The following is a 25363-nucleotide window of genomic DNA, read 5'->3' on the forward strand; positions in this document are numbered from 1 at the left end:
CCATCATGTTCCCAAACGTTGCTCATGCGGAGTTTTCAGGTCCTTCCCACCCCTTGTCCACGCGGGAGGAAGCCACATGAGTACCTCTAGCCTCAGACACCACCAGCCTGCACACAGCAGACTTGGCAAAAATCTCTCCAAAAAGCCAGCTTTTGCCTTTGGGAATGGACTTGATTGTGCTGAGAGGGAAATATTTCCTAAAGAATGTCTCACTGGGTTCTTCAGGGATATCTGCACATACAGGTTAAATTACTGGTGCACTCTGCTTGGGAATATGGGAGTAAAACATGATTTTATTTTTTTTTTTACACCAAGTGATGTTTTCTTCTCCCTTAGTCAGCTATGAGAAAGGTTCCATTATCAGGGGAAACTCTGTTTTGTATCATCACTCATCCTTTCCCACACAGCCATTCATGGCCCACACGAACCACAGCCGCTCAGAAACCACCCCAGACCCTTGAAAGCATCCTGGGGGTTTTCAAACACCCCTTCAACAGATTGTTCCTCTTCGCATCTGTGTAGTAAGATGGATCGATGGGGACCCAAGAGGGTTATTTTGCCCATGAATTATTTACACCCACTGGGTAATATTTCATTTTAGACTGGCCTTGTTTTACGCTTGTAGTTTTTAATTCTTATAATTCCACCTCCAGCAAGCAGGGGCTCCTGAGAGCACTAGATTATCTCTCAGCGGGCACACTCTTGAATGCATAAATAACCTCGCTTCTACTGACAGCACATGGGAGATGGGCTGGGCTTTCAATGAGGCTAGGTTCCCCCCCCACCCCACCCTTAAAGGAATCTTTGTCTCTGTGCAGCTATTCTGTAAAATGTTTCTGTTTGGTAGCAAGAGTACTATTTAAATGTAAATGTTGACTTTTTGCCAGGGACTGAAGGGGAAATACTTGTCTAATGATGTCCTTCTAAAAGTACAACTGGTGCTGTTTTTGAAGGAACTGCACCAGAAGGAGTTGGAACTTGGGTGCCTTGCACTCCTAACTGCCTCTGATAATGCTAGCTTCTACCCCTTGAAGTCATGCTTATCTTTGCAAGGAAAAAAATTAATATATATATATATAGGCTAAACTAAAAGCAAAGCAGTCTTTTGTTCAGATTCCCCCTTCCTCTGCCCAGCCTATCCAAAGATGGAGGAGATGGGGCCACTGCACACTCACTCCAGTTCAAGATGTTTGGGGCTTTTTTCTCTGCTGTCTTGGGACAGATGTTCCGGATACTAAATGTCTGGGTGACAGGGACAGTCAGGTGATGTTGGGCTGGGGCTCACTTGAAAGGGAAAGGAGTCAGCTGGCAGGAGAGGGAAGGGAAAAAGATTCATACTCAGGAGGTGGGTGAGAAGGAAAAGAGACCTGGGGTAGGTAGGAAAGGGACAAGATGGCTGGGGCAGGATGATTAATTTTGTCTGGGTAAACCCACTGCTTAGTGTTTTCTAATATTTTCCTGTGTTGAAATACTGACTCTGATTCGAAGCCAAAATTAGGCAGACCTTCCAGACGTGCTCGCAAAGGTAAATAGCCCAGTGATGCTGAAAGACCAAAGTTAGGCCAAAACAAGGAGAGAGGGAGAAAACCTGAATATCCAACCAACATCTCCACATAAGCACCTTCACCCACAGCCATAGGGCTAGCAGCAAACACATACCCTGGGCTTAATCTGGGGCTATGTCCACTGCTCCCCATAATGAAGTTTTGTGTAGGAGCAGGAAAGGCACAAAGCAGTTGGAGAAAAGGCTTTTCCTCTCCCCAGACGTGTGTGCTTCATCAGGAATCATCTTTAGCAACCCCTTCCTGCGAAGCACGAAGCACGGGGAAAGCACTGAGCCAGCACAATTCTTCTCCCTCCTTTGATGATGTAACACCAAGTCTCAGAAAGACTTCTTCCAACAGGCAGAGCTGCCAGCAGGCAGGATATTTCTTCCCAATCTCCACCTGATGATCAAATCCTGACCGTGAAAGATGAACACCAAGGGACCTTACTAACTAGCGAGAGAGATTGTTTAGCGAGTGTCTGCAGAAGTGGGTTAAAAAACGGTAACTCAGGGGAAGGTCCTTCCTCCAGTAGCCAGGGAAGAGGGAAAACATATTTCAGTTCTGTATATTCTCCTCGCCTGGGGAAGGCTCTGTAGCTGAGATGTCAGGTTTAATCTCTTCCCAACATGTGTTTTGCAAATAACTCCTTTGTTAAGTTCGGCAGCTAATACGCCAGAGCAGTGACAGTCTCCAGCAATGATTTAATGGAAAAGAAGGTAGGCTCCTCCTGTGTCACCTCTCAGAAGCTCTCAGTGTGAAGCAGGCTGTGAAAAAAGGTGTACTTGAGATGTGGTGACTCCACAGCAGGTACCCCGGTTTGCCCGAGCCATGGCTGTTCCTTCTTCTGGTTCCTCTAGAGACAGGCGTAAGCAGAAAACAGGGCAGCGATGGGGCTGTTGTGGGAGCACATAGTTGTTAACTAGTTAGGAGAAACCAACATCCCTTTAAACCTGAATCCTTTTTTTTAACAAATTTCAAAAGAAGTGAGTCTTCAGAGTGCTGGTAGTATAGGACTGAGCCAGCACAGTAACAGATGTTAGGTGAGTGTATTTTGTACCCTTTTTTGATAGTCCCTAACACCCACAAGACATGGGAATGGCACTACTTTTGAAGAACAGATGATTAGGGATGGACAGGGTAGGGATTAGTGATGAGTTGAGTAGCTCCTGCCCTAGGGATGGACTCACCAGCCCCAAGGTGGCTCCAATTCTTGAGTCTTGATATATCAAATAAAAAAGGCTGGTCCCAGTGCTACAGCACATTTCAGACTAGAGATAGACTTGTTCAGTCAGATGTTTGCATCTCCACCCTGTCTGGGGGACCACAGGAGCTGATTTTGGAGGAGGAGGAGAGAACATGGAAATCAGGCATGCTGTTGTCATGACAGGAGTTTGTAGCAGTGGTGCACATTTTCAGCAGTTATTAGAGCTATTTGTGTGTGCATCAGTTTACAGGAACATCACACATTTTGGGAACAAGTGGGAAGAATAAATCACTCTCTGTCTAGCAAGCCCTCCAACTCACACAGCCTGAAACACCCACAGTCCCTACCCAGGGTAGCCCAGGCCCCATCTGGACTGTGCTTTTCAGGTGGAAGTAGTAAACTTTTTCCCAAACCCCCAGCTATCCTGAAACAATACTGTAGGTGAGAATTAAAGATCTGCACATGGGAGAGCTACCAAGATCTTACAAGATGAAGAGGAGTTTCATAAGTTATGAATAAAATTGTTTTTTTTTTTTTCTAAACTGCATCTATCCGTGGCTCACCGAACAGCCACACAACACAGCTGTGCTGAAAAAAGGACTGTAAAGCTTATTCTACCCAGCACCAAAATGCAGCTGATTCTGTCTTGGAACACACCAGCTGCCAACTGCACGGCGGTGTGGGGAAAGCCATGCTCTGGCAATCCTTGCCCCCTAACTTTGATACACCAGGCAATCAAGATCTCCAGTCTGAAGATGCTTTTCCAGCACCTTTGTGCTAGGAGTGTCCTCAAGAGTAGGAAAAGTAAAACGAGAACAAAAAAAAAATCACAAGAAAACCCCTGAAAAATCCAGTGCCATCTGATGACCAACAGAGCCAAGGCTTCAGTACAGACAAGAGCTAAGAGGTTTCATCAGGGCATTGCATGGTAAGTGTTGCTTAAAAAACTTTTTATTAAAATGAGTAAATTGCTTTCTGACCCAAAGACAAATTTTCCATGAAAGCAGCTGGGTTTTGCTGTATGAGTGAAAGCGAGAAATGTTAGAACTCAATGTTCTGTGTGGGACATTCCCACTAGTCACATTTTGGGGGGGAGGAGGAAGACAAGAACTGCGAGTGTGTCACTACTGGGGGAGTTCAGAGGAGATTTTTAGTGGGTTTAGAAAAATAAAAATGCAGGAAATTTTAAGTGAAAATTTTTGACTGTGTGAAAATATTGTCCCATGTCTAATTAGGAACCAGTGGAAGGTTCAAAAGGGAATGAAAGATCCCTGTGTCAACCATCTGAGACTCTGGAAAGAAAAGGAGCATCTATATCCTTGCACTTGGATTCCTTGTGCCCTGAGAGTGGCTCAGTAAAAAGCCTGGCTCATGCCACCCACCGAGACAGTGGGGCAGCAGACCTCTTCTCCGGTCCTTTTGTCCTCTGCAGCTTCAGAGGATAATTCCACCAGTCCTGAGGGGGGCAGGGGAGTGGGCATGGCTGGATAGAAAGGAATTGCAAAGGAAAAAAAGAAAAAAAAGGAAGAGAGGAAAGAGAAAAAGGCATCAAAAAAGAAAGAGAGAGAGAAAGAGAAAGAAAAAAATCACTTTTTCCTACTAACCTCCACCAGAAATTCTTGAGGATGTTGAAATCCTTTGTTCAAGTGGGGAAACTGAGGCACAGGGAGGTTACAGTTCTTGCCCAAAGAGACACAGGGCATCCATGAGCAGAGATCTGAAGTACCCTTCTCCTCCCGTTGTGAATGCAGGGGGCCAGGGAGAGGCACTGCGGGGGGACGAAATTCAGGCAGTCCTTTGCAAGGGGGTGGGTGTCAGGTACCATCAGTGGTGGCCTTGGAGCCGCTGCCTTTGCAGAGCCCTGGCTCGAGCCCTTGCCTCCCAGTCGCCTGTGTCTCCCTGAGCAAGAGTAGCATCTGCTTGGAGGAGCATGGCACAGTCAAGCAGATAAAAAGGTCAACTGCTTCCCCCCAGTTGCCCTCCAGGTTGGAAGCAGGGAGATGTCTCCCTAGCACCGCACAGCACCTCAGATCGTCCCTGGGCTCATCATCCCGCCTGATAATTATTCCACCAGGCCGCACGAGGACACAAAGGCAAAGACCCCTTCGGGCCAGCATGCAGCAAAAGAAAGCAAAGGGGAGGACAAGCCGCATGCTCCCATTCACCCTGTCTCCTGCAGGAAAAGAAATCCAACCAGCCGCTCCCTTCCCCATGACCTGAGCTCACCCTCTGGTCCAGGAAACATTATGTGCTTTGACATAGGACTGGGTTTGCAGGAGAAGGGTTGTAGTTTCTCAGGATGCTGAGAACTGGAGGGGACACTGCATAGGTTCGATGTCATTTCAGGGGTCCGGGATTTTTTTCTGCTGTGTTGATTCCATGTGACATACTCATTCCTTGTGCAACCTGACTACATTTACCCACATGGCAACCTCTGGCCTAGGCTGAGATGTGGCATTTGGGAGGCCAGAAGTGTCTCTCGCGGTGATACCCCACAACCACATTGACCTAATCTGGTCAAAGTAGACTTTTAGTCCTTTTCTGTTGTTCTCAAGCTTTATGGGGTGACTCCAAAGATGAACACACAGCCCCAGACTTGGCTTTCACCCTCTGGCCCAGCACCCCAGACCCTTTTTATCTCCCTGGATCAATGCAACCACTGCAGACCACCCCACCCTGCCCACCACGGGCTGCCTCTGCAGCATTGTCATATGCATCATCTGCCCTTTCCCCGTGTTTCCATGCTTTGGGGACCTGCACTCATCCTCTGGAGCCCTCACAGTGATAGAAAGTCAGGGATCCATCTCTAAATGGCCTCCAAATCCCAGCTACTCCCAGGTCACCAAGAGATGGAGACCTTCCAGCTGGTCGCAGGTCAGCTGCCAAGTTCATCTCCTTAAAGTCCAAGCAGATTTGGAGCCACTCAAGCTCATGCAGAATACCTGCTGAACTCCAGAAGAGCATCCTAAATAAACCTTCATGCCATCCACCCCCCCACAGCCACTCCTTCACAGCACTGATCAGCACACAGGAGCAAAACCTCTCCTTAATGTCCTAAGGTGGCCAAGAGCAGCACGCCAGGGACAGATTTGAGGCCTGTGGGAAAGAAAACATCATTTTACACCCTGAGCGAAGGGAAAGCTTTGCTTTCAGTGGAGCATATGCCATCTGTTCCTGTCGCCCACAGATCCGGCCACGCAAGCACAAGACATTAGCGACAAGCTCCAGCAAGGCAACGCTTAACCCTCCTCCATCCTGGACAGGCTGGTGCTGCCAGGGCAAAACCAGACAGCAAGGGCACCCTGAAGAACCATCGTACCTGACTTGGCATAACGTAGGGCTGCCAGGTCCAAGAAGGCGCCCAATGAAGTTGCTCACAACCTCCTGGTGATTTTGCATCCAAGCAGGGCAATCTTGCAAGATTCAGGCAGAAGGGCTAGAAAATACAGTAGCTTGCAAAACAAACAGAAGACAGCCAGTGCTTCTGGCCTTGGCCCATCCTGCTGTCACCAGGAAATCCTTTGCACACCCACAGGAGGAGGACTTCAGCAGCAAAAGAACAATGAAGCTCCTTTAGGACTGAAACCATCTCTACAAGAGACAGGAGAGACCTGGAGTAAAAAAGGCAGAGGAAAACCTGTTTCCTATGCTTCCTCCTCCAGCTGAAACTTGCTTTGCTCAGAGAGGGTTCCCTGTTTAATGATCCACTCTTCATTTAGATTTAATTAGAATGAAAGGAATTAAAGAGCCAATTAACACGATCTACACTAAATGTAAACAAAAGGGATCGCTGGTGACTCAGATGCAGGGGAAGAGCCAAGAGGTGGGGCTTTGCAGGTATCTCCTTTCTGACATTTGGGTGGTTATGCCATGATTCTGGCCACCTCGTGGATCCAAATTAAAACTCAGCCCTGTTTTTTTTCCTGGAGTTGGCTTTCAACTGGACTGGCTAGCAGAGTCGCTCGCCAGCCATTGCAATTATTGCTCACTCGTGCTGACATGGAGGAGACAGCAAGACTCCTCATGCTCAGGGAGAGGAGGGGAGGTCAAAACACCCCTCTCAGGGCCAGTTCAGGGCCAGTTTGGCTCACTTGGATCTCAGAAATGCACCGAAGGATACTGCTCCATGTGTATAGCTGTTGCGGGGGATTTAACTTACACCCCTGGCCGTTCATCCCACATCACCACATCACCCCTCTCGTGACAGCATGACCTGTGGGTCGACACAGCGAATCAGCTTATGTGTTAAAATAAGTGGGTTTAATTTTTAATTTCTTTTTGAGCTGGGACAGGTCCCCATCTAATTTTGCGGGTGGTCGCACGTGCAGCTGTGCCATCGCTGCTGAGGAAGGAAGGAGAAGCTTGAGCATAGAGGAGGGGAGGCTCAAAAAGCCAAGCAGCAGCGGGAGTCGCTACCTAAGGGGCTCAAAACACTCAGGCTGCCACCAGGCCACCTTCAGCCTTGGTCTCCAGGCAATCTCTCTGCGAGGGGTGCAGACCATACGGTGTTAGGAGCATGTGCCCACACCACACTCAGCTCCAGGCTTCTGCAAAACACAAGCACTGCAGGGTTATGTCTACTCCTCCCAGCCCAAAGCCAATGAAGGGGTAGAAGACCACGACATCTCATAATCTAGACTTTCCACCTACAAGGCTGGATGAGAGAGGCAGGCTTATAATATGGGCTGGTGGACTGGGTTGTGTGAGCTGGTCCCAGCCATTCCTGCAGTGTGCAAATCCTGTGCAGTGAGGCTGAATGGACTTCCAACGCTGGTCCAAACCAAGCATGAACAGACCCAGGTGTGTCAGCACGAGCTTCACCTTCTCTCAGGGCTGGATCTCATTAACCTCAGCTTAAGGGACATATCATCTGTTCTCCCATGAGCCAGATCTCATCACCAAGCTCAGCTTCAAACTAAGATAGGCGTGTGAGGGGGTGGGCAAGGACTGCTTCTGATGGCATCCTTTTAATAAGGGGTCATGCTTGAAAGGAAAGGAGCAATCAAAGGGTGGGCAAGACGACCTCCAGGCAAGGACTAGGGATGATGGTGAAGATGGGGCAGGCAGAATGATGGTCTGAAAATTTGCTGAGGATGGTGTAATGTCAGATCTCAGCAATCATGAAATGGGAAACCTCCCAAAGGTTTAGGCTTACTAGGAGCCCCTTTTTAATTCCTGTGATAGATTTCTTTGTTTGTTTTAATGCTGGGGAAAGAGATAGCTTCAGCAGGAAGAACAGTCTGGGGTGCATAGGCTTTACAAACACTCTCCCTGCAGTGCCCTTGTTTCACAACCCTTAGAGACAGATCCTGAAAAAAAAAAACCTCTCCTGGAAAGGGGATAGAGAGGAGCCAGCAAAGTCAGGTGGCTTTTACCAGGAACCTTGGTACCACATTTCAATCCAAAGACAATCACTTCATTTATAGCCAGTGATGAGGCTGCACTCGAGCTGAGATGACACCCATAACCGTCACTCATCCTCCAAATCAACTGTCAAGTCCCTTTGCTAAAGATCCTGACTCCTTCCCTCTGGTGTCTACTTTGGGCTAAGATGAAGCCTGCCCTCATACCCACCCTCCACCCCAAGCAGCCTTTTGTTGACTAAGAAGAGAGCTCAGGGTAATTTGCTGAGATGTTAATGTCTTCACCGGGGACAGCTGAAGTTAGTCACCACAGCACATGGGAGACAAAGAGCTGAGATCCTCCGCTTCTCACAGTCAAACAGACAGCTTAAAACAGATCTGAAAGCCAGAGCTCATGGCTTAAAGAGATCAGAAAACCATTTACTGAAGTGGATGTCATGGATATAATAATGAGGGGGTGTGATCAAATTGAGCTTAAAGATCCGTGATGCAATGGCACATCCTAAGACATATGTGCTGGTAAATGAATTCCTGTCATTCCATGATCTGCAGAGATCTGGGCTTTCTGTCCTCTCACAGTGCTGTCAGTAAAGTTTTGCAAGTACTGAGCAAGAATTTTCACTTTGGACTTACTCCTCTTACTGGGCTCCCCATCTGTTTTGCTGCCTTTAGACTTTATTAAAGAGAGGAGCACAAGAGAGGAGTCTGGATCCTTTATCAGATAACAACCTTGACTTGCTCACCCGTATCTCACACCAACAGAAGCAGCAGATGCCCCACCCATTACCAGGCAGCACACGAGCAAGAACAGTCTGGCATTTTCACCCACACAAAGGGAGTATCCCAGAGGTGATGGCACCTTCAGAAGATAGAATGGCAACTTCTCCACCAGACAAGCTATTATTAAGACCAGCCTACCTATGTGCTTGTTCATCCTGGTGTAGATTCAAAGCCCTTCAGCTCAACTCATCAGAGTGACCCCATCTTTGCCCCCTGGCAGCTAATGGTGACCTCTGGCTCTTTCTTGATTTAGGATTAAAAAATTCAGTACTAGGCAGATAGCAAATGGAGTAATCAGTATGATAGATAGAGACATCCTCAGGGCGCAATATAGTTTGTCACTGAAGCACTGAGAACCTACATTGGACGACTAAAGATATTTTCTCTGCATCACTCACCTGCCTCCTTTAGTGCTGGACAATCCCTCTCTTTCTAGCTGCCAAGCAGCCTCAAAGCAAAGATGTCACCCTGTAGGAGACTATACTTTTGCTAAAAGTGTGGTGACTCTACAACCAAACTTTAACCACAGCAACCATTAGGGTATTTATTAACTATTATGATTATGTATATTCAGTCGTACTAAGAGCTATCATCGTGACTGAGGGAGAGCTGGTGCTAGGCACTGTACATCTGTTTTCTAAGAAAGTGCCAACAGCTCTCAAGGTCTGAGTCAGAATAAAGAAAGAAAAGAATAGGAGGATAAAAACAAGATTAAGTGCATCATGTGCACAAATGCCTTGATTCTTCAAGGTCATGAGCTAATGCAGGAGCAAAACATAGGCCTCCCTATGAGGTTCTGATCCAACATCCTTCAGACCCCTCCAGCACCAGATCACAGCTAAACTGGGTGCAGAGGCCCATATCATGCAGCAGAGATGACACACTCAGAATATAAAATTAATTTCAGTGTATTACACCGTAAGAAAACACCCACATAGAATGAAGTTTCTTCTAACATTGTTTTGTTTTTTTTTTTTGGCAAAAGTACGGAACTGACAATACCAGATGTTTCATAAATTCATGCATTCTATCACCTTGTTTGTCTTCAATAAAAGCAAAATCCATTGCAGAAACGTACAGTCAATATTTGGGTTTTTCAACCTGGAAATGTTGGAGAAGGGGACCGGTCCAAACCTCCCCTCTATTTTTTATTTTGTCGAAAACATCATTCAAGCTAAAAACAACACACTCAGTTTCCAGGTTCAGCAAAGGATTGCATTCAGCCCCAAACACTCACAGCCCTGATGTGTCCTTGATCGCTGCAGCTCTGCTTCCATCTCCAGCCTCCCATCCTCTGGATGAAAACCACTGCCCTCCGCTGCCCATTGCAGAGCCTGGTGCTCGTCCAGAGGAACCAGTTCCTGCAAAAGGCCCATGGATTTACACCATGCTCTGCACTTAGAGAAACACATTGCAAAGCGATACTCAGGAGCACTTGGGTTATGGAGTGCCCACTGGCTAAATGACCCATGGCTGTAATTTCTGTGTATCTTTCAAATGTTGGTTGAGGAAACATATTAGACTTTTTACTTCTTAGTCCTCTTTCAAGAACCAACAAAAAAATATGTGTTGTGCCTCAGGCAGTCTTTCTATTATCTTATATACAGTTCATGCAATAAAGTCCGTTAATTAAAACATGAATATTTAAAATGGCTTTCAAGAATGGCAGCCTTATCCCACCAGAGGGAAGAAGAAAGAAGAGTGGAAAAGAAGGGGGGAAAAAAAGTGGTAAAACACAAGAAAGGCAGGAGATAGCTCATTTTGCCAGAGGAGCACTCAATTATTTAATTGCAGAATGAATGCATTTTCCCCAGCTCACATTAGATGTTCATTTGCAGGGAGAGGGTCAGGGTGGAGAAAGGTATGGAGGGAAGGAGCAGCGGTGAAGGCAAATAGGTAGACTTTTAATTTAAATGTGAGGATTGCAATCTGTCATTTTTGCCAGTGTTGCCTTTTGAAAAAGGGGTTTCCTCAATGCGACCGTCCTGTGACAGAAAAACAGCCACAATCGTCTGCTACTCTGAGCTGCTCTGACACCGCGAAAGGCTCAGACAGCAAGATGAAGCTCAGCATCCCAACACCTGCCTTAGAGCGACTTTGCTCCTCAAAAACATATCAAAGGGTCTTGGTGTAATGAGAAACAGCCCCCAAGATGGAAGGACAGAGAGGGCAATGGGGCATATGGGAGTCAGAGGTACTTGTCTGCATGTACAAACCAGCATGCAACTGAAGACACCTGAATGAATCTACATGTGCTGCACGGGGCTTGTGCATAGTTATCCACATCCAAGCTTGGATGTGGGGAAGGCAGGAGTGGAGATGTTGAGGAGCAGCAACAGGCTCCAAAGCCACAACTCTCCAGTAAAATTCCCCCCAAAACCGGTGTGCATGCTGCAGGGATAGATGCTGCAAGTTCTCCCGTTGATAAGCCACACATCAGGCAGTGGAGAAAGAGCTTTGAGGAAGAGCTGGTGGTCCCTAGGAGTGCCCTAGTTCAACCCAGCACTCAAGCTGGACTTTAAGCAGATCAGGAGCCTTTTAAGGAGCAGAAGACCGCTGCACACTGCAGTGCTTTGCTATAGGAGAGCAGGGCAGACGGAAGCGTGTACCACCAGGAATGGGCTTGGGGACAGCTTTGGATGACTGCAGTCTCAAAACAAGTCCTTGCTTTGTCCCTTCTGTGGGCCAAGCCATGCAGGCTGTCCTTTCCCACCAAGCTATCGAGCCACCCTGGGGAATCCATCAGCTTGCTTTGGCTCTTGGGGGATTAACAGAAGTTGTACTTTTCGTGGGAAGGATCCCCCAAGTATAAACAAAACCAGCTTCATCTGAAAGGCACCATGAGGCACTCACTTTCCAGATAGGCCTCATGGTGCGTTTTGGAATAAACATGGAAAAGATGAATCACCAGTCATCCTTCTGTTCCTGAGGTGAGTTTACACGCTGCAGGTCTCTGTGGACGTGCAGCCTCTCTGGAATGGGAAGCGGCATGCTCTGCGTCCCTCTGTGTGGCTGGCTATGGAGCTCCCCATGGGGGTCTCAGCTCCTGGATATGTTCATACGTGTGTCTTGGCATTCACATGGCTGTGGGGGTGCGTGGGGATGGTGATGTGCAGCAGCTGTACATGTGCAAACTCATTTGCATGAGTGTGTACCCACCTCAGAGCATGTACATCTGTCTGCTCAGCTTTACATGTGTGTACTGCTGCTTATTGTCAGGTTTGCATATGCATGCAGATATATCATGACCATTTGTATATCCCACTGCCCTGCGTGGATTTACACTGTTGTGTGCAGGCTTATGTCCATCTACATGCACATTTGGGCACCTGGGCATATCCTCATGATCCTGTGCATATGTATCCCTGTGTGGGTACATCCATGCACCGAATCAAGCTCGTGTAGACGTGTGCGTGCCTCTCTGGACGTGCATGAGTGGAGATGCATGCCAATACAGCTGTGTGTCTATCCAAGCATCTCTGGACGGGACTGCCTGCGCACGGAGAGCTGTGTGCATTTCAGCTGGCTGCGAGACCGGGTAGAGCAGGAGGTGGAGGGAGATTTTGCATTTCTGGTGACAGAGAGTGTGGCTGCAACTCTCACACCAGGTCAGTGGGACACAGCTGAGCGAGCGCATGGACAGACTATCAGGTCTGGGCACGCTGCAGGCTCATGGTTGCACCCCTGAAGAGGGATAGAGGCTTGCTGACTGCTGCCTCCTCCACCCTCTCCTCTCCTACTGTTAATGCACTCTCTCCATCAAGCAAAGGAAACCCAGCTCCATGGTTCATATTTTATAACTGCTGCTTCTGGCTGTCCCCTATCACCTTTTAATTTCTTTTATTTTCCTGCTGAAGTATGAAAAACATTTCTCCGAGCACACAGTGCCTGCCCTTCCCCAGCCATTGCTCACTGAGAGGAGCTCTCTTCTGAACCACAGAGAAAAGGTGCAAGACAAATACTCCTCCACAAACCTTTGAAGCCTCCAGCATTATGTATGGCGTTTCTCCCAAGGCCTCTTGCTCACCCCTGCTCCAGAGAGCAAGACCTACTACTCCTGCTGTGTGACCCAGGTGTTTTCCCAGGGCTGACCTACACACCAGCTGCTTCTGGCATTGCACAGCAAGGAGATGACCACTTTTGTCTGCAGCATTTATAGTCCTTCAGCCACTGATGTTTGAGGCTGGTCTCAACCCAAAGATGGTCAGCCCATGAGGGTTTCTGGTGAGCATGAGGTCAGCCTAAGTGATCCTACTCACCAAAAAAAATAGCTAGTACAGAGGTTACCTGGTTTGTTTGGCACACCATCCAGGCCAGCAGTGGTCTAGATGTGTTACCTCCTGTCTAGAAAATGAGTAGAGGACCCAGGAGGCTGCTGGCAGAAGAACAAGTTCAGAGGCATTGGTGGAAGTTAAGGGTCATGAAGGATTGTATATGAGCAGCAACAAGAGGAGGTGGGATTGTCACAGTAGGGGAATACAGGAATTTACATGGTAGGGAGTGAGGCTTCATCCTTTCCACTATTCACAAAGCCCTATTTTTAAGAGTAGAAGGAACAGCATGCCACTTTACCCTCCCTACAGTAAGTTTGGGCCAATACATCAGGCTCAGAAGCGGAGAAGGTGAGTTGCGCTTGAAGGCTCGGTAAAGCTTTGAACCACTCTTCCTCTGCCTTGCAGCAAGCAAAAGGCAGCAAGTTTTGCCAAGGCAAAACTCCCATCGAACATGTCACCAGCTCCAATAACAATAGGCTCAAAACATGACACTGCTGAGCTGCCCATGGGGCAAGGACACCAGGGCTGGTAGCAGAGAAAGGACTGTGCAGAGTGGTACACTGCATGCAAGAGCTGCTGAGTGTAAAAAGCCATCCCTGCCCTGACAGCTGGTGGGATCCATCACGGCTCTCCCCCAAGGTCTGTTATTCTCCTTGACGGTTCCTCAGCTGCAGTGCATCGGCAGGGGCAGGTGGCTGAGCTCCCTGAAGGGGCCTCCTGAGCTCCTCTGTGGCCCAAAAGCACAGAAGCATGAAAAGCAATCTCTTTAAATACCTCTCTACAGTTACCTGGGGACTGTTCTGGTCCCTGCATCTTCTCTTCTTCAGCAAGTAGTCCCCGGCAAGCCAGCCATCTTCCTGAGCTGCTCCTCTGCCGCTTGCTATCTGCCTTCCTGTTATAAACGTTACTGATCTCAAGTCACATCACCACCCGTTGATCTTGACTGACCTTAATGCACAGTAGCTAGCTAAATTGCAGGCCAACTAAAGAAGGCACCCACAGAATTTAAAATCTAGACATGGGAGAGGAGAGTTTGGGGAGGCAAACAAGGCTGAGCATCTCATTTCTGTGGGGAAGGTGGTCAGCCAGGTTTAGATGCTGCATTTTCAGTTCACAATGAAAACTTCACGAACACTTTCAGGCTGAAACACCCCGGGCAGGGCAATGCTGGCACTCGACCTGACTTCACAATTTGGTCACAGATAGAGTACATATTTACCTGTCAAGCGCAGCCTCATGAGGCTGCTCCCAAGTTAGTCACTCCAAACCCATCAGAGCTCCCTGAAATATGTGTTGTCCGATGCTTAGCAAAAAGTCTACAGCACAACAGGAAACTTTATAATTCAGAACGTTAAAATAATAAAAAAAAAAAAAAACCCAAACACCAAACCAACAAAAAAGGAGGAAGGGGATGAGGAAAAGAGGGTTTTGTAGTCAGAATTGAGTTCTTATTGATGTTCCTTTGACTGACCCCATGCAAAGAGAACAGAAAAATTCTCAACAAGCCCAGCTGTGAATAGCAGCCCTGGCCCACTTGGCTGGGTGCTTTGCTGCCGGGCATGGCCAGTAACATCTCTTCAAGCACATGTCCACTTCTGGTGCAGAAGCCTGCTTAGTCCAGCTCTGTAGATATTACTAACCCACTGACTTTAAGGAGCTCAGTCCCAATCCATGGTTAACAGGCACCAAGAGCAAAACTGGTACCGTCCTCATGGTACTGGAGCTCTTCATGGGGACTGGACAGTCTCTCCTTTGACAGCTCTCTACACCAGGTCTATTTCGCCTGTGGGCAGCTACACATGCACAGCATCTCCTGGTTGCTCCACAGGGCACTAATTTTAAAGCCGAGAAACTCTGTATACAACAACAAAGCAGCTTCCTTCCCCGTATGGGCTCTAGGCTGAGCTCTTATGGCGGTCTCTGATGGACAACCTGAACCTGCACTGCTATCTTCCCCATGGCACACGCCCTGCAATGCCTTTCTTCCACCCCTCTGCTTCTGACCATAGAACTAGTAGAAATGGGATTCTGTTCATGGTCTTGCTCACACCAGAAGGTTTATTTGAAAATGGCTAACAGAGTCAAGTTATGGGTAGGGGCACCCTAAAACTAGACCTCTATTTCATCCAGCAGGCACATAGGACAGCACATATAGTTCTGCATATGAAGTGCTCAGAGATCATTGAATAATGCTCTTCATGCAGCTGGATTTAATCTTGGGGAGTACGATGCACAGAGAGACAAGGTAAAGCCATCATACCCCATGTCCTATCCCAGCTTCCAGTAAATCCTGAAGCAGAAACTCTGTGTAGGTCCTCTTCTCCATCAGTTCCAGGTTCTCAACAAGAGTCAAGGGGACAATAACCTGCATCTCAGTCGTTCAGTCTTCAGATTCAGGAGCAGGACCAGTGAAACCAAGTAGAGAAAGCACCCATGATCTTAGCTGTTTCTCCTGCTTTCTGTACCTTATGCTGAACTTCACTGTCTTCCTTTGGTTTGGGCACCTTCAACACAAAAATACCTAAATCCCTGCCCTCCAAACTAAACAGCAGGGAAGTATCAACTTCCTTACAAAGAAAACAAACAAACAAAAAAAAGAACACAAAACAAACAAGCAAAAAAAAAAACAAACAAAGAACCAAAATCCAGACTGGTAGAGACCAGGGCATCCCCTTCTTTATTCCAACAAGGTAAATACATTTAGCCCATATCTGGGTCTAAACTGTAACAGTTGCTCTTTCACCAGAAGACCCCTCACCAGCCAGCAAGGGGAGTCAGGAAAAGGAGAGAAGACCCACAGGTCAAAGTGAAAACAGATTTAATGAACTAGCACTAATAGCAACAAAGGTACACAAAGTTAGACTCAGCCAAATGAACATGCAGCCATCACAACCAACAGGAGAGCAGCCCTCAGAAGCAGGGAGAAGCCAGAGGAGAAGCAGAAAGCACCCCAGCCAAAACCCCACAGGAGCTCCCCTTACCCAGCAAACTTTCCCACTTTATACTGACCATGACATTATGGGATGGGCTACACCTGTAGCTACCTCAGGGCAGCTGCTCTGGCTGACTCAAAACTGCTAACAGCCTGCCCAGCATGGCTGACCTATGGTTCTATCCTAGCCAAACCAGGACAGTGACAAAGACAGGGACCTGCACCAGTAGTTTTCCTTCTGCTGTAGGATACAGTGGGGGATCAGACTCCCTTCTATTTGAATGTAATTTCGTCCCTGTACTTTAGGACCATACCAGACTTCTTGCACACACATATCCGCTGCCATATCATCTCCATGCACACAAACTCTTACAGCCTCTCTTTATGCCTGTTCTGCATTGCCGCTGGTGTTTGTGCAGATCAAAGCCCATGTATTGCAGAGAGAACACAGCTCAAACTGCCCCAGAAATGATGGGAAAAAGCAGCCACCCTGACAGGGCAGCCCACTTTCTTCACGAGGCTGGAGTTGCAGCTTCCACCTCTCCAGGTCCCTTCCCTTCCTTTCTGCTTCTAAACTCTGGGAATATCCCAAGGCAGTAACTGTTTGTTTAATGGCATGGACCACTAAAGATCTATTGAGAGCATTCAGCTTAATGAGGTGTGTGGCAATTATTGCTCTATCAAAACTAGAGCCAGGAAACAAAAAGAAATATATTTAAACTCAACAGACTGGCGATTCTGATGATGTGCTAAAGGACGTCCTTTCCTAGCCTGGTTGTCTTACCCTGCTGGAAGGCTGAAATATAGGATATCAGTATCAGATTGCTGTCTGCAGTGAGTGCAAGAAGTGTACTACATGGAGAGTCAACAACTGGAGGTGACATTGGCAGAGCCACCCCAGGGACACACAGTTGCTGAATCATCCCCAGGTTAAAGTGTCACAGAACCACACTAAACAATACCTGCTGAGAACCCAAAACCAGTTTTCTAACCTATTTAGCCCAAGCTTGCTTCAGTACTGCCTTGGGGGATGACAGACTCACAGGAGAAAGAATCAGCACCCATAGATTCTGCAAGATTTCACTGAGTATCAGAATGAGAAAAGGAAACTATGGGAGAAGAGATGAGTTGCGGAGGTGACAATGATGCTCTGGAAGAGGCGCGAAATCTACTGCTCTACCCAAGGTGGAAAGAGACTGTTGTGGCTTAGAGCACTCAAGTCCACTCTCTGAGTACTCACGGATAAGCCTCTGTTCCCAGCCTGTTAGGCAAAAATCGGAGCCCTTTTCTCCTCCTGGATCAGTTGTCTGATCAGATCTTCAAGGCAGCTGGGCTAAGCCTCATCTCAGCTAAGTCCTGGCTTCACCCAAAGTCTTTGGGAGCTGCATCTGGATAGAGGAAACCAGCACTGAAGAAGAGAAAACTCCCTTTCAAAGAAACCTGGGAGAAACCCCAGAGCTAGATCCACCATAAGAGACAGGATCCACCAGATCAGAGAGCTCAGGGCCAAGGAAACCCATACAGGTCAGGCACCTCAAAGGGGCATCAGACACCTGAAATCACCATGGATCCAGTTCCCCTTGGAAAGACAATGTTTTTCATTTTTCAGCTTGCTCCCATCACCTAAATACACCAGATGTTCAGGGTGGGTGGTGAAAAGGGCCAGGACCATCTCTGTGCACCCTCCCTTCTGAGACATCAGCATGCTTATGCTTATATTCAGCAGCTACAGTTGTAAAACTACACTGCAGATGTGATGATTTTGAATCTGGTGTCTGTGTTTCCCTGCATCTAAATTTCACCCTGTATTCCCATATAAAACATTTTGGGGCAGCTGCTATGGGTCCTGAATACATGAGGGTGTTAAACAATGGCAAATTAAAAACATATTAGAAAAAAAAAACAAAAAACAAACAAACAAAAAAAAACCAAAAAACACCATAGCTTTTAACCAGGCTGCCACTCATTAAATTACCCGTAAAAGTCCCCTCATAGCAATAATGGGAGTAGTTGCCTGTGAAACTCCCTGGGTAACCGGATGTAAATTCCACCTTTAGTCTTGCTGCTACAACAATAGCGCATTCAGACAGTAATTGCTGATGTTTCTGCATTGTGTTCATATCCACAAGCTGTTGGGTTCACAATGGAACCGATCGCTCTGTTTTTCTCCCTGCCCCATCTCCCACATAGGACACCTCCATACAGATGCATACATGAGTGACCTTAGTGCTGAAACGGCATCATGGACACAGGAAATCTCCACTCTGCTACAGGGAGGACCCCAGTACTCTTACGCTTAGGCCTAATTCTCCCTGGTATCCAGTGATACAATGAGTGGGAATGGTTCAAAGCTGTAGCAGGGGGGGTTTAGCCTGGACATTAGAAAACATTTCTATATCAAGAGGGTGGTCAAACACCTGAACAGGCTTCCTATAGAGGTGGTTGATGCCCCCAGGCTGTCAGTGTTTAAGAAGCATTTGGACAATGCTCTTAATAAGATGCTTTAACTTTTGGTCAGCCCTGCATTGGTCAGGCAGTTGGACGAGATGATCACTGAAGGTCCCTTCCAACTGAAAATATTCTGTTCTACTCTGTTCTATTTGTAAAGTCTTTAATGACACCAGAGGAAAGTAGTGAGGCAGGCAGGGTTTGTAGAGATCACAGAGATCTAAGTGTTTAAACTGAGTCAGAAACCCCCTTCTCAGGACCCAGAAAGGAGTTACCCACACCTGCCTCATCCATAAACCACCCCACTGACTGCATGCAAGAGGGACAGCCTCATCAGGAGCTGCCCACATGTGTCCAGTGGGGATTCACTGCAGGAGACAAGGTGACCTGTTTGCCAGGTGCCAGGCTTTTTTCAACCTCCTCCTCCCGGAGCTGTGAAGCAGAATCAGCTCTTGCTCACAGCTGCTGAGGTTTGGACTTAAGCTGGTGAGATGTCAGGTAAAATACCCAATGCTTTTAGCAGGGTAACCCAGGAAGAAGAGCAGAAACCAGCCCTTCCTTGCCCCCTGTTTTGCTGGTGATCTCTCACTGTATCCTAGCTCTGCTCTCAAGGATGAACAGACTAGACAGCAGGGGCAAACACAGATGGAGAAGCACGGAGCTGGAAAGCAGCACACCTTCCCCAAGCATACTCAGCTGGTCCATGCCAGGAGGAAGGAGAGGCAACGAAAATGAACCCATCCCACTCCCTTTGCCATTTGGTTGGCAAACCCAAAACCAAAGCAAATCCAAAGCCAAACACATTTCTCTGCAAGCTCAGCTGTTGTTTGGGCCTGGGGGACTCTTGCTGAAGGAATAGAACTTGTATCGTAAAGAGCTGAAGAAGGAGAGGTTTGAGAGCCTGCCCCTAAGCAATTACTCACAGCTCTTTATCAGTCTCTGTCTTTTCATGGTCACTAAAACTCCCCACCAACATCGGAAATAACGTATCAAGTCATTTCTGCCCTGGGTGAGGTTCAATGGGAGGAGAGCTGTGCCACACAATATGATTCCTGCAGCAGGGAGAATGGCAGCTGGTTCATTTGCCCCTATGCATCTGCCCCTCTTCCACACCACGGAACCCCTTCAGCAGTCACTCAGACACAAGTCCAGGCAGAAGCTCAGCCCTGTTGAGGAGACACCGTGTTTTGGCCAGCAGAACTGGCCGAGAATGAAGCGAAGCTTCCCGTCAACAACCGAGGTTTGGAGGATGTGGCCTGTAAGAGATTTATGGAGTTCAGCCTACTTAATGCAGCAGAGGTTAAGAAGTAACTTGTTCATGGGTCTGTAAATGCTTCTCCAAACACTAGAGAATGGACACTAGATGACTTCTTAATCTAGCAGATAGAGGTAGAAAACCAGCCAAGGGCCAGAAGGTGAAACACCACTAACAAAACAGAAATGAAGTGATGAGCGTGTATGAGGAAGGAGGGTCTGCATTTGTTCAGAGCAATGGGGACAGGAAAAGAATGGAGAAGTTTTACAGAAAAGGCAGGAAAATTCCCAACACTTCAGACCAGCAATATCTTGATCCAGTTTTTTGAGAACCAAGAAGCTCCATTTAAATCTGTTTCAAGTTCTTTACTGGAATGAATTTGTGAAATTCTTTGGTCGAGACATGAAACCAGTCAGACTCATTCATCATAAAATTCCCTCCAGCCCCGAAGCCATCTACTTTACCAAGGAGCAATTAATGTATTTCAGGGGCACACATTTAACCCTGTTTTCCAGTCAGCATCTTGGATCCCTCCAAGATAGGGATATGAAGAGCAGAAGGACCAGAGCACGCTGGTTATATCTTTGGGCCACCAAAATGTGACAGCACTGCAATGGCCTTCCAGGAACATATTACACAGAGACAAGACTAATTAGACATTCATTAAGTGCCTAACTCAGCACAGCACTTAAGCACACATTTAACCTTCTCTCATTACAGTGTCACATCAGCGTCCCTTTTAAAGCTCCAGCTCTCATTACAGTGAAGCCAGCTCACATTTGGGAGGGTGACCAGGATTTTCAGATGCTGAAGTCCCAATGCCTAGTGTTTCAGGAAGCTTCCCCATCTTCAGCCCCCTGGGCTTCTACCCCAAACCATGTGGGACCCTATTCCAGACATTCCAACTTGCATTCGTAAAAAACAGTTCACCTCTAAACATCAGGACCTACAACCAGTCTCTGCCTTCTTCCCATGTTGCCTGAGTCAGCCAAGGGAGATCTGATGCTGGCCAAAAAATGTTCCCCTGTTGAATTGTTGCCTCCTATAAAAAAATCCCCTGATCAAGCCTCCCTGGAGTAGCAGTTGGAGGTAGCTGCAGCAAGGACGGGAGATGTTGGGGGTGGGCTGGTGCTGCCAATAAATTTCCAAGCGTGTCTTGCTGATCACCAGGACAAGCTCCATGTGCAGCAAGACACTGAAATATCTCCTGCCATGTCTGCACCCTGATAAGTTCTTCCCACCCCTGCCACCACCACGCACTGCAACCTCTGCAACATCTGCATGGGACAGCGAGTGCAAAGAGGATGTCTCACTAAACCCAGGAAGCAAATTTGGAGCGGTCTCTCCTACCTCTAGACACTGAAAAATAGATGCTGCAGACAAGGCAGGGTCGTTTTGGCAGAGTTACTTTGTGAAATCCCTTGTAAATGACCACAAACATCCCTATGTACCTGAATCAAGTGCAAACTCATTGGCCATAGGTGAAATCAGGCTGTCAGTCAGGTTTCTTGAGTGTCCTAGCAGCTCTGGAGCATCAGGGTCAGTGTGCCCACTTCTCAGTCGTGGCCAGGAGGTCTGTGGTCTGGGACAGTAGCAGAAGTTAATTTCCCAGCTCTCCTCTTCGGCCACCAAAGCCAATGTCCAGCTCAGCAGATTTTATTCTCAGCCTGCTCTTGAGTGTCTTCAGACACTATCTAGTCCAGCACAGCCACATACATGTATTCTCCATCCTTATACTAGTGCCCAGGGGTGGGAACTGAACCTTTTCAAAGCGATCTCACCCACAGACGAGCTCACCCACAGACGAGCTCACCCACAGACTCTGTGAGCCAAAGCACAGCTAGTTCCAGTGTTTCATGTAGATTTGCACCCATCCATTTGTTTTGGAAATACCCAAGGTACAGAAAAGGCACATCAGGAAACATGGAGCACATCAGGCTCCACATTTCAGGATGGTATCTGGGTATCTGGACATTCCTTATGTGCCTTGAAAGTCATCAGACTAGTTCAGTACAACATATGCATATACCTTTGTTCTAAGATGAACATGTCAAAACAGGCCCAGAAACAACAAATGACTCAGGAAGCAGCAGGGGAAAAAAAAAAAAGGGGGGAAAAAAAAGCTTGTACAGGAAAAAAATGCTACAAATACAATCAGGACAACAATGACAGCAATAACCAGCATCAGCACTTGAAAACTGGGAACCCTATCAAAATATTCCACCTACAAAATGCTGTTAAGGGATCGCTGGCTTTCTGTCCAAATTGGATCTCGCCTCCATCTTCCTGATCAAGCCTTTGCAAAAATCAAAACAGACACAGTGACAGACAGAGCAGCACATGGAGAGGCCGGGCACACTGCAAGCATCATTTCTATGTAGATGGCATCCCACCAGCGAAGATGATAATTCTGTATCTTCAATATGGAGCAGATGTGAGCAGCCAGCAAAAAATTATCTACACTCTTTACAAATATTTGACACCCAAAAAGGATTTTGATTCAGCCACCTTTGAGCCTCTTTCATATTTATTTTCTGGGAACATTTAAGCACTCAAGCTGGACCATGAGAGATCTTTACAAAAGCCAATATTAAGCTTGAATGCTTCAGGATTTGCTGAAAATCTTATTTCAAATTTCACCTTTGGTTGCAATGAAAAAGGTCACGCTGCTTGGGTTGAATGCATAAATCATCCAATCAGCAAATGCAAGGCATGACACATGACTTAACGAAGCTCGCATCACTCCGAGGAGGCAGCCAACGCGGTACTCCTTGCAAGCTGTTCACACAGGAGAAAAGGGCATTGCAAAGAAATCCGAAATCTGGGGAGCGAATATTGCTATGTACTCATAGCCGGAAAGGGAGGCACGGCTGAAGAACTAATTTGCAGGATTTATGGCTCGTCCGTGTGCCTTCATGTATTGATTCACAGATCAGTGAGAAACAAAATCTCCCCCAAAATACACTGACAAAAGCACTAGTACCTGATCATATACTAATCTCTCAGCTAACGGCGAACCGCAGCCTGAAATAAAATCACACTGCACAGCTTGGACCTGTGCCTGGTAACCTCCTTCCTACGGCAAGCAAATTTAGCCTCCTTCCCCCTGCCTTGAGAAACTCCCCCCTGATCAAGGGTGGCTGTAAAAGCCAGGCAGGAGCCCCAAAACCCAGACCCAGACGGATGCCAACTTTCTCCTGCTGGCAGAGGACCTTTCAGTTCAGCACCTGAAGAAGATGAGACCCTGAGGTGGGGGTCTGAACCTTGCCAAATGGGAGGCTCCCCTCCTTCCTGCCCCATTTAGCATCACACCTCTGCTTTACATAACCTGCCTGCTGGCAGGTGGGATGGGAGCTGAGAATAAACACATCTGAGCGAATCTGACACAGGCGCTGAAATAAGGGATTCGCTTTCGGACACCTCGATTCCCTTCTGCTTTTCATGGCACCATAGCGCTGGCAGAGACCGTGTTGGATCTCTGGAAGGAGCATTTCCCTCCCCAGACCAGTGCCCAGATCAAACCTCAGGAGCATCTCACCCTTATGCATCGCCCTTTTTGTCATGCCTCTTCCACCTCCCTAGTCCCTTTCCAGCCCATACCATACTCAAGATCATCACCAAAACACTGACAAAATATCTGAGGAACGAGCCCCAGCAAAGGCAGCAAGTAATCCCACAGAAGCAGCATGGTGAGTTTTCTTTCTGAAAGCCTCCAGAAGGAAAATGAGACTGAGAACAAAATGAGCATGCCTTCTGTTGCCGTTCCCTCAAACCAGACCCAAGAATTAGGTTTTTCCCATGAATTAAAATGGTTGATAGGGCTGCTGAGTGCAGCCTGCCTCAGGAGGTAGCTTGGATCCTGCCTTTTCTAGGACATCTGTAATTATGTTGGAAAACTACTCACCCTCAGGTAAGACTCTCCCCTTCGCAGTCCTGAGGCTGCAGAAGTATAAAACAAGCAAAGCTCAAGCCCCGGGAATGAACGAAACAATTGGGGGTATATTTAGAGGAAGCTGCTTTGCAATTCCAGTCACAAGCTCATAAAGAGCCACTGAGGGTTACCAGACCTGCCTATCAATTAGGAAATAAGGTTTTCGTACCAGGCATCCGCAGACTCAGACACAGAGGTGATGGGGACAGTGTGAGACCCAGGAGAGGAGAGCCCAGCCAGCCCTTCCTCCCAAACGTCCCCAGCCGCCCTCCACTCACCCAAGAACTCCACTCCGCTGCTGTCCTTGGGGCTGCTCATGCAGTTCTCCAAGTAAATTCCATCCTTATAGCAATCTTCCTTCTTCCGTGTGAGCCCCAGGATCTCGCTGGCCTGATCTAGGACCTCCCCTCCTGAGCAAGAGCACGGGGTCTGCATAATGCCGCATGGGTGGGAGCTGCTGCTGATGGCCAAGCATGCATCCAGCCACTTGCAGAGCATCTGACAAGCAGCTTTGCTAGGGTTCCTGTTGCCCACCACGAGGTACTCCACCGAGAAGTCCCTCTCCTGAGCCTTTGTGGGCTTCCACCGCACTGGCCAGCTCTCCACCCCCGGTGGTGCGGTCTGCTTCATCTGGAGGAACTGTTTGTTGGACTGGAGGAAGGCATAGCGGGTGGACCCATCGCAGAGCTTCAACACATCGTCGAAGCTCTCCATGCCCAGGTAGGTGCGGGTGGACTCCAGGAAGGAGTCGAACTGGTAGGTGCGGATGTGCTGGTAGTCACATACGCCAGTAGGTTTTAGGATCTTCATGTACAAAGTGTACCTCCGAGGGTCAGGGTTCTGGATAATCCAAGAACAGAGAGAGGAGTTCAACGGGAAGACAGCAAAGGAGGAGAAATACCCAAAGAATTTCCCCTGGACCAAAGTGGTGCAGGGAGTTTGTGCCAGGTCCAGAGCGACCACGGTCCACACAAAGTAGAGTGGCGATACCAAAAGCAGGTTCAGGGCAGATCCAATGCTCCTCATCCTAGGTCTCTGGTCCTCTGGAACTCAAAGTAAATGTCAAGCAGGCGCCAGATCCTGGACATAACAGGGACCAGCTTAGAGGAAAAGTGAGAGTTTAAGAGGCTCTGGATCCGAAATCAAGCCAATCCTCCCATATCTGGATTTGAGCTCCCTCCTGTGGCCATAAACAACACCTGGAAAAAAAGGAAAGGGAAGGAGGAGGGGAGAGAAAGAGAAGAGATTTGGGATTTGGGTTTTTTTTGATGGTGGTTTGTTGTTTGGTTGTTGGTTTTTTTTTATTAACCCTTTGCAAGGCTGAGAATCCACACAGCATCCCTAGTCCCAGCACACCTCATTTGGGGAAGATGCAGCCCCACATCAGCATCCCCATGCTAGGTTTGGGGGTGTCCCCATCCCCAGAATGTCCTAACCCCCAGGAGAGGCCTGCCTCTGACTCACAGTGGGGAACAATATAGCTGTGACCCTTCTTCCCCAGAGCCCTCTGCCCATGCAGTGCCCTTCTGCTGAGCTGAGCAGAGCCTTTGCAGTGATTTCTAACCACCTCCCCAAAGCGAACATCACTGATCTCTGTGTTAGGGAGTTTCCACCCCTCTCCAAACCAAT

At 47.8% G+C, this 25363-nt stretch overlaps 1 protein-coding gene across 3 annotated transcripts in view; it reads right to left on the reverse strand.

The window, feature by feature from the left end:
- ADGRB1 (adhesion G protein-coupled receptor B1) overlaps nucleotides 1-24760 on the reverse strand; it is a 199534-nt gene extending 174774 nt beyond the window's left edge. For all 3 annotated transcript variants that reach the window (XM_086466227.1, XM_086466228.1, XM_086466226.1), the window contains exon 1: nucleotides 24013-24760. In XM_086466227.1, coding sequence (XP_086322353.1) covers nucleotides 24013-24760 — 748 coding nt within the window. The remainder of the gene's footprint in view (nucleotides 1-24012) is intronic.
- Between the last annotated feature and the right edge of the window lie 603 nt (nucleotides 24761-25363).

The sequence above is a fragment of the Leptosomus discolor genome, chromosome 5 (genome assembly GCF_034619465.1).
Source record: "Leptosomus discolor isolate bLepDis1 chromosome 5, bLepDis1.hap2, whole genome shotgun sequence".
Classification (NCBI taxonomy): domain Eukaryota; kingdom Metazoa; phylum Chordata; class Aves; order Leptosomiformes; family Leptosomidae; genus Leptosomus; species Leptosomus discolor.